Source organism: Balearica regulorum, chromosome 5 (genome assembly GCF_011004875.1).
Source record: "Balearica regulorum gibbericeps isolate bBalReg1 chromosome 5, bBalReg1.pri, whole genome shotgun sequence".
NCBI lineage: Eukaryota > Metazoa > Chordata > Aves > Gruiformes > Gruidae > Balearica > Balearica regulorum.
In genome coordinates this window covers 6335410-6344922 of record NC_046188.1, presented here as the reverse complement: position 1 = coordinate 6344922, position 9513 = coordinate 6335410, and the positions used below count along the sequence as shown (strand labels likewise).

General features: G+C 50.3%; 1 protein-coding gene across 1 annotated transcript; it reads right to left on the bottom strand.

The window, feature by feature from the left end:
• Positions 1 to 7548: 7548 nt before the first annotated feature.
• Positions 7549 to 8799, bottom strand: LOC142601893 (inositol 1,4,5-trisphosphate receptor-interacting protein-like 1). The gene has a single exon (XM_075753043.1). It carries the CDS (start codon positions 8605 to 8607, stop codon positions 7549 to 7551), a length of 1059 nt encoding a protein of 352 aa, XP_075609158.1. The 5' UTR covers positions 8608 to 8799.
• Between the last annotated feature and the right edge of the window lie 714 nt (positions 8800 to 9513).

Sequence of the window (9513 nt, the reverse complement as noted above, 5' to 3'; positions counted from 1 at the left end):
CATTTTTGCTTTGAAGTGTCTATTGGCTGTTAAAAAAATAAGCCCTTTTACATTTTCTTCAGTCACAAACCACAAACATACACGGATGATTTGGGCCAAAGGAGGGAGCTGAAAATCTCTCTGGCAGTGAGAATTTAGCTGAAATGAGGAGGGGGACTCCTATCTCACCACCCTGGGGAAGAGTGCTGCATTTGTTCAACCAAAACTGCTGCATGTGGAGGCAATGGGAAAGTCAGGGCTTCAGGTCTCCAGAGCTCCTGATTTAGAGGGTGGAGTCTGGGGGAACGAACATTACATTTTGTTAGAAAACCACTAGTGTTTTTATAGCACAGATTTAATAAAGCTAATTTATGTCTGACTGAAAGTTAAATACCTTACAACCCTGCACTTAGCATTTGCTTAGTGGCACATACTGTAGGGTCTGTGTCTGACCCACAGCTGGTTTAACGATGTGTCTAGAAAAGACTCAGACATGGAGAAACATGCGGCAATCAGAGGAGCAAATTCCCGGCTGGTGTAGCTGGGCAGCCACCCTCTGGAGCCACCAGCTCAGGCTGGCTGGGAACGTGCTTCAGGCACTCGGGGTTAGATTTTTTAGAAAGGGCAGTTAAGAACAGAACGTTTAACTCAAGCGCCGATGCTCTGGGCCGTACAGTTGTGCAAATGCCCACCACCCCATCCTTCGGGAAAGATTTCTTCAGGAAAACAGGCAGTGCACAGCAACCTACATCCCAGGTCAGCAGCTGTACTGCCAGCATGGCTCAGAACAGGGAAGAAGGGGGAAAAAATCAAAGCAAGCTGGAATTAAGGGAGGGATATCCCATCAAAATGGTTCTCTCTGGAAGATGTAGTTCTCAAAAAAAGAAATAGAATCTTCCTTTTGCTAAACTATTTCCCATTTACATTAGGGAAAGCCACATTTAGCTGTTTCATTTCAGTCACTTAGCTCTAAACCAGAATGTGCCACTGAACATGACATGTTTCAGTTTTAAAAGAGCTTAAGAACATCTGACAGTATTTTGCCATGATGCATCTGACCTACAAGAGCCACGTTCCAGAGTTCAAGCCCCTTCTTAGGGGCAGGACACTTTGGAAGGCTACATGTCCTAAAAATATCCCACTGCTAAAATTGTGTGATGCAGTATGGGAACTGCCTGACTTTTGGAGTATGGTGGGAGAGGAGGTTTGGGCTGGTAAGCCAGGTCACCACAGAGAAGGGGAAGATGATGCTCTTGGACTACAGTTCCCATGACCCAATGTGAAATGGGGTGGAGGAGAAGAGATTCCGGCTGCCAAAAAGCATTTCCATGTGAGGAGAATGTTTCTACTAAATACATGAAATAAGGGAATCCATCACTATAAAAGCAAAAGGAATAATCTGAATTTTCCTTGTACAAAATTTTAGGGTTTGGAATGAAAGTGAGTGCTGGAATATCCCAGGATGTCAGTATGAATTTTGCTAACCTGCAAGGCCAGATTTTGCAGATGGGGTCCCTGCACCCAAGAAATCCCCACTTGCTCTGTCGCCTTCCATGGGACTTCCAACTGCCAGCACAAGTGAGAGTCCTTCACTTTGCGTTCAGCAAGGCCCCAGTCTGGGCAAACCCTAAATTCCTTATCAAAGCATGTGAGATTTACACTGGCATGAAGAACGACGACAGAGGACAGGCAAGCTCAACAAGCTGCTAATGCAGTACAGCTTAGGCTACAGCTTTCTGCCTTTATATCTCTGGAGCCTTATAGGGGAAGGCTGGCTTATACGTGGGGTAGGCTGACTCTCATCAGCTCTCCTGCTAACAGCACAGGGCACCCTAAGGGTGTTTTGTCTCTCACCTGGTGTCTCAGCCCAGACAAGAGCCTAAGTAAACCCACAGGAGCTTTGCCATTCGCAGCAACTGGAGCATCAACCAGAGCAGTGCCAGCAGCAGCAGCCATGAACCACAGCAGATGCTGAGCACCACTGCTAAAATTAACCAAAGTGCCTGTGTGAGATCCTCACACCCACCCTGCTGTATAGATGTCCCTTCTACGTCCTCTCTGTGCTCTCAACATGTCCATTTTCCCCAGCTGAGGGCCACCTGGGGGACGGGTCCTAACCTGGGTGATCCAAGAAGCCCCACAGCTGAGCTAACCAGAGACCCTCACCCAAATCTTATACTCAGGCACTGGTGAACAGCTGTGAAATCATTCAGCAGAGAACATCCTGCCATATCAGCAACTGTGAATATTTAGACACATCAGAGCAATAGAAGGTACACTGTGTGCTGCAGGACCATCTCAGACCTATAGCTGGAGAAGCAGGAGAAATGATAGGGACATTATTTATTAAGGACTTAGCCAAAAAAAACCCCAAAACAAAACCACCCTCCAGGTCCAAGTGTTTCATTTGTTCCACTGCTAAAGAGAAGCCACTGCTAATGACAGGATGAACAACTCAACAAAATATATACTATGGAGCCAAAGGTCCTCATTACAGAGAAACCCGACTCCCCTGTTACGGAGCAAGGCTGCAATGAGCATTACCTGTGCTGCTGCAGGTCCAGTGTCCTTTCCCCAAGAGGTGTCCAGCACCGCTTCAGCCTCTTGCCTGCCTGGCAGGGAGGACACAGGTGAATTCCTCCCCTGCCTTCATGGACCAGAGCCAACCAAGGAAGAGGAGTGCACAGGGAAGAGGCCATCAGCAGTGCGCAGCAGCTTCTCACAGCCATAAATCTCAGAAATTGCATTTATTTATTAATGTTTGTTGGGTTTTGTTCTTGTTTTTGGGTTTGTTTTTTTTTTTAGACAATAAGATCTGTGGCATTTTCAGTGTTGGAGACCTGAATTTAACTTTTCCACTCTCAGTCCTGCTTAGATCAGTCTCAAAAAGGTGCCTCTGCCCCTCTCTTTCCTCTGTTATGGTGTGTGATTTTAAGGTTTTTAATGGGTAACACCAATTCTCTCTCCCCAACTTCTGCTCAGGAACTGGGAGAGAAGCTGACCACCTACCCCCCCCCCCCCCAACTTTAACGTGACAGCAGGCAGGATTGTAAAATAGGGTAACTGAGCTGTGGCATGTTGCCAGCAGGTTAGCTGCCAGCACCATTCCCAAAGCCATCTCCTAGCCTATCTGGAAGACTCATCTGTATGGCTGGAGTCAACTCACAGCTGCCAGCATCTGGGCTGTATCCTGCCTGCCCCAGATTCATCCTGCCAACAATTTGGAGGGCTGCAGCAGGATGGCAGGGTGGAAATCAAAAGGGAGTTCAGCAAATCAAGTCTCCTTTATGCCTAGGCTGTCTCTGTCTTCCTCTGCTCCCACAGCTAGCTTGTCAAAGCCTTACCCTATGTAAGAAATATTGAAATAATATTGTAATAATTTTAATAGTACATAATAATACACAATAATAATATTGTAACAACTCTATTGTATGATAAACAATATTGAAACAATACAGCGTCATAACACTTGCACAGCAGTTTCCATTAATTGTTACATGAAACATGCATGATTCCAGGAAGCATGTAGTTTGGAAATAGCAACTTTTCCACCGTTCCCTACCAGCATTTTGTATACATGTCATTTTAATCTGCTTGGCAAACACAGGCTGTGATTGATGTGGCCAAGAGACTTTATCCATTCAATCATTCACCCTGTTTTTAGATCTGTGCTTTCTGTGATCTGCCTTCAGCTTGCCAAACTTCTCTTGCAGCTTGTAACTCAATTCGGAGCAAAGCATGTGAATAGGAACTACAGGGATCACAGCCTTTTCTGGAGGAAGGTCTAGCTCTGGCAGAAATAAACCAAGCCACTGCTCTCTGACTTGAGACTTTCCCACTGTCTCTGACCCCACCAAAACCTATTCTCCTGTCCCAAGGGTGAGGGTAGAAATCAAGATGAGGAGAGTTTATGGAAAATGAGCTGCATAAGCTCTAGCATCAGAGTGAAGTTGCTACTTATGACTTTACGAAATGACTCTACAAAACACTATTTTGGTCAAAACCTGCTCCCCATCGTGCCTCTAGCTTTCACTCACAGCTTGCCAAAATCTTTGGGAAAGCTTCAGCAGTGTCATTAGCCGCTGGTTTCAATAGTCTCCTGCAGAAAATATACAAAGCCATATTCTCCTCTGAAGTGATGCTTTGGCCAGAACTTAACCCTGAAGAGATGTCAGTGCTCACAGGCAGCAGGTGCTGTGGACAACTCGGTATAGCACCATGAGGGGTATTGCTGTATTGTGCTTGCACAGAGAGGAATTTGAGCCACAGTGGTTGCACTCAAGCCAGGATTCAGCTTTGCCACCCTGCCAAAGTCTGGAGACCTCAGTCTGGTTCAAGTTTGTCCTTGGGAGCTGCCAATCGCACCTCCAGTGGGACCGGCTCAGTGGTGACCAAAAGCCCCTGGCAGTGCTTGTGTATGCTTTACTCCTTCCTTGTGCTGGGGCAGTCAGGTCTTTCATGCCACTGCTGCCGTGGCCTGTTACAACACTCCACACTTGACACAGGCATGTTTCACTCTATCCTGTCCTTTGCAATGGATTAACAGATTAACCCCTGATCTTTGCAGTGACCTAACTTGTAGTCTGACTGATGGCTCTACTTGTTCTCTTGCATTTTGCATCACCAGCACAAGAGAAGGGATCACCATACAAAAGAAATGGCTGCTAGAGAGGAGGAAAGAAACCTAGCAAGTATTTTATGGGCAATTCCCATCCTTTGTTCCACAGTAGGTGTGATTTGGGGTAGCCAAACATTTGGAAATGGCTGTTTCTCTTCCCTTCCTCAGCTTATGTTGCTTTAACAAGAATAGGGACCAACTATAGACAATGGAAGATTGATGTTTTGGAGAGGGCAAGAATGTCTAGCCATTCACTTGTTATACTTCTTCAGGACCACAGTGGAATACATAGATCTCTGGCTCCCGCTAGAGGCCATTCATGGCTAGGTTTCTAACCTGAAAGGAGCTCTCATTATAAAGTATTGCTATGCTCTTTTAAAGTGCATGGTGCAATATACCAAATATACCAAAGAGAATGAGAAGAGCAGAGACAACAGAGACTTTCACATGCTGTCCATCCCAGACAGCAGGACTTTCCTCGTCTATCGAGCAACAAGATGGGATGTTGTTCACTTCCCTCCATCTATGTTATCAAGCCAATGGGCCTTGTAATGTATTAACCCTACTCGATGTTGTAAAACAGGACCTCTGTTTGAGTGAGCTATTGCCCTGGTAGTTAAGCACAAAGTTTGGCTGCTCCATAAAGATGAAGGCCTGCAAGCACAGTGCCTGCCTTCCCTAGCTGGGCAGGAATCAGGTGGGACTTGATACCTGAACAAGACTTGTGGTATTGCTCAAGCCCCACTGCACATAGCAAGCAGGGTGCCCCAGCCAAAGACCAGCATCATTAAGGAGGGCTGATGGCCAGCCAGTTCAGCCCCCTTTGTGTCTTCTGGTGGGCAAAGCAGTGTCTGGGAAAGGGGATGTGCCGAGGGGTACTGGCGCACAAGGTCACACTGTGGGGACTAGTAGCCAGGCAGTCGCCGAGGGGAGCTGCTCCGGTGCCGGCCCAACCTGCAGCAGAGCAGCATATCTCTGCGCACAGGGGGTTTTCCTGACTTTCCTCAGGCAGAGAGACACCAGGGGAGGCGGAAGAGACCCTCCACCAGCTGGCAGCTCTCACGGGAACCGCCGAGGAGGCCTGGGCGTTGCCAGAGCAACGGCGCCCACCCCCACGCCTAGACGAAGCACCCTAGGGAGTGCTGGCGACCCGGGTGCTGCCAACACAATGGCAAAGAGAGCGCGGCGCGTCAGCCAGGGCGTGGTGCGGCACTCAGAGCTTGCTCTTTGAAGCTGGAGGGACACAAAGCACTGAATAAGAATATCATGGATGTATTCAAATGAAAAAAATCACATAGGATATCTTACTCAAATAACGTGTTTCTCTTCTTGCCTTCATATACCAAGACTGTAATGTACTTTACCTCTTTGAAACAGCAAAGATGCACGGTACAGGCAGTGTTATAGCGGCCATTTTGCAGCGAAACAAAATTTTTGGAGAAAGGTCAAGCCATAGAGTGAAAACCACTGTTGTAAAAAAACTCAATTTTAACTTATTTTTCCACAGATCCATCATAAGGCAAGAGGGGTTCTGGTAGCTTTGCACATCATGGAAGAACTGTCCATGTTCTACACCTTCAAAATGAAAACTGGAGGAAGCCTGGGCTTCTCTAGCACTTGGAAATATACAGTTAGGCAGTTCTTTTGATATGACAATTAACGAAGATCTTGCAAATCTTTGCCCACATACCACCATTGAATTTACACAGGAGGTGTCCAAAGTATAGGTACGAGTGCACATCTTCTGTCACAAAGCTGCCATCAGGCAGGCCGAAGAGCAGGACCAGGACTCCAGCGATGGCCTAGAACTGCCAGTGCTACAAGGCAGCAAAGAGCAGGGTTCTTCAGGCAAAACCACTTCGCTCCTGCCTCATCTGCAACTTGGTCCTCTAATCCAAGCTCCACTGCAGTCACTGTCACAGGCAAAAAAACTCTTGATGTGGGGAAATTAATTTAATTTACTACAAATCAAATCAGATTAGGATAATGAGAAATTAAATGAAGCTCCAGCATGGGTCCCTTCCATGGGGTACAGTCCTTCAGGAACAGACTGCTCCTGCATGGTTTCCCCATCGGGTCACAAGTCCTGCCAGAAAACCTGCTCCAGCGTGGGCTCCTCTTCTCAGGACCACGGGTCACTGCTCCAGTGTAGACCTCCATGGGCTGCAGGGGGACAACCTGCCTCCCCATGGTCTTCACCACAGCATGCAGGGGAATCACTGCTCTGCACTCATGGTACTTGTCCCCTGTGCAAAGGGCTCCCTTCTCAGAAAGCCTGATATCTGCCTCACTGAGGTCACCAAGCGCAATGCCCTCGGGCTCCCTGGGCTTGGATTGCCTCGAGCTCCGCAGGCACCCACTTCAGCCTCCCTATGGCGTGTAAGAAACATGCAGAGTTGTGGAGGGCCATCAGTTAGTCTAATTTGCCCAACACAGGAGCACGGACAGGCAGGGGAGCCTCAGTTACAGAATCAGTGAAACCAGAGCCCACTTCATCAGCTCTTCTGCAAAACACTCCCCAACTCTGCAGCAGCTGAGCAGTCAGCACCCTTTGCCCACGTTCCCCAGCAAAACGATGCACAGACACTCACAGACACAGTGTTTTTTTGAACAAGACATTTCTTGGAATATTTGAGCAGAGTAAAGCTCCTGGCGGGAATGGATGCTCTCCTGGCAGGACCAGGAGGCGCTTGTCCGAAATTCTGTCCGTGTCCAGTGCAACACTCCTTTCTCCTTCCTTCTAGAGCTGCCCTCCTTGCTGCCGGTGGCTGGCTGACGGCTCCTTGTCCTGAGCCACCAGCAGAGCCCAAAGAGCAGGACCAGGACTCCTGCGACGGCCCAGAACTTCCACGGCTGCAAGGCAGCGAAGAGCAGGCCTCCCCAGGCCACGCCGCTCTGCTCTTGACTCCTCTGCTCCAGGCTCCTATTCTGCTGGTAACAACTGCCTCCGCCTAGTCGATGCTCATGAAGTTGTCCAGGTTGCCTTGCTGCACTCCAAATATCAGCTCAATCAGGAAGGATCTCTCCAAGACATTTGTGATTAGGAGCATGCAGCAGCGCCTGCAGGGCAGCACTCTTAGCCTGAATTTAGAGGACACAAGCAGAACCTTGCAGGCTTTTGTGAGCAGTTCTTGGAACCAACGGGCAGTTTTCTCTATATCTAGGTAGGAGCCAGTGCAGAGGGTGCCTAGGAGGCTGGGACTCTGATTTTTCCACAGCTCCTCCTCAGGGTGGTGGAGGAAGCACAGCATGTCCCCCACCAGCCGCTCCCTCATGCAGCTACAAATCAGCTCCACGCGGAGGAATGAGTTCTTTGCTGGTAGCTCCCCTGCAGTGCTCAGCTCCAGGTGGAAGGCATGCCCTCGTGGGGGCTTCAGGGGTACCAGCAGGCGGAAGACAGCATCCTCCTTTTGAGGACTCCAGATTTCGATGTGTCTGCTCAGCGTGATGGTTGGCTGCAGTCGTGGTACAAAATCTTTCTTGGACAAGGTTTGGCACACACACAGAAGCTTGTCCACCAAGTTCCGAAAGAATATGGACCTGCAGGGCAGATCCTGCATATGCTCCTGGAAGGGATTTTTCAAAAATCGTCCCACATTCAATGAAACACAGAGGTTTTCTTCTTCCTTCACCTCCTTACACTCTCTGTTTATGGAGCTGCACTCCTTGCTGCTGCTGGCTGACTGATGGCTTCTTTTCCTGAGCAACCAGCAGAGCCCGAACAGCACGACCAGCACTCCAGCGATGGCCCAGAACTGCCAGCACTGCAAGGCAGCAAAGAGCAGGGCTCCCCAGGCCACGCCGCTCTGCTCCTGAGTCCTCTGCTCCATGATGCTCTGCTCCAGGCTCCTCTGCTCCAGCTCCCGCAGCAGCCGAGTCATCTCCCGACTCAGAAGCTCCGCACGCTGCTCCATGCGCTCACGCGTCGCCTCATCCAGCTCATCACCCACCATCTGCGGGAACTGGATGATGCTTTGCACAAGCAGGGCGAAGAATTTTGTGACAGCCATGGCCTGCAGGAGGAGGGAGAGAAGGGCTTCAGTGGCGCTGGGAGGGAGGGATCTGGAGATGGGAAGCAGGGAGGGGAGCTGGGGGCAGGTAGGAGAGGGGGCGAGGCAGCTGGGAGGCAGCAAGGCCTGCGCCCAGCCCCGGCAGTGGCGGCACTGTGCCCTGCCCAAGGCGCTCCCGCGAGCAGCTGGTCCCTCGATGCAGGGCAAGAACCCACCCATGCCGGGGGCCCGGGTTTCTGCCCTGGCCCTCGTCCAGCCCAGCCTCCCCCCCGTGTGTGTGCACTCACTGCTGGCCCAGGCTGCACTGGGCAGCGCTGCCTGCTGGCGCCCCTGATAACCACCCCCATTGTGATGCGTCCCCTGTGCTGTCACAGGTGCAGGAACGCATCACAGGCATGACCACTGGCCAACCCCGCCCTTCGGCCCCACCCTGGCTCAGCGACTCACAGGTTCCCTGGGGTAGTGGTTAAGGCCTGCCTAGAGTTCATTTTCTTCACAGGAGCTTGCATGGTGGTATACGGTTGGCTTTCTGGGCTGCAAGCGCACACTGCCAGCTCCTGTTGAACTTTTCATCAATCAACAGCCCCAAGTCCTTCTCCTCAGAGCTGCTCTCAATCCATTCTCCGCCCAGCCTGTAGTTGTGCTTGGGATTGCGCCGACACCTGTGCAGGACCTTGCACTTGGCCTTGTTGAACTTCATGCGGTTCGCACGGGCCCACCTCTCAAGCCTCTCAGGTCCCCGCTGGATGGCTTCCCTTCCCTCCAGCGTGTCGACCGCACCACACAGCGTGGTGATGTCGGCAAACTTGCTGAGGGTGCACTCCATCCCACTGTCCATGTCGCCGACAAAGATGTTGAACAGTGCCGGTCCCACTACCGACCCCTGAGGAACACCACTCCTCACTG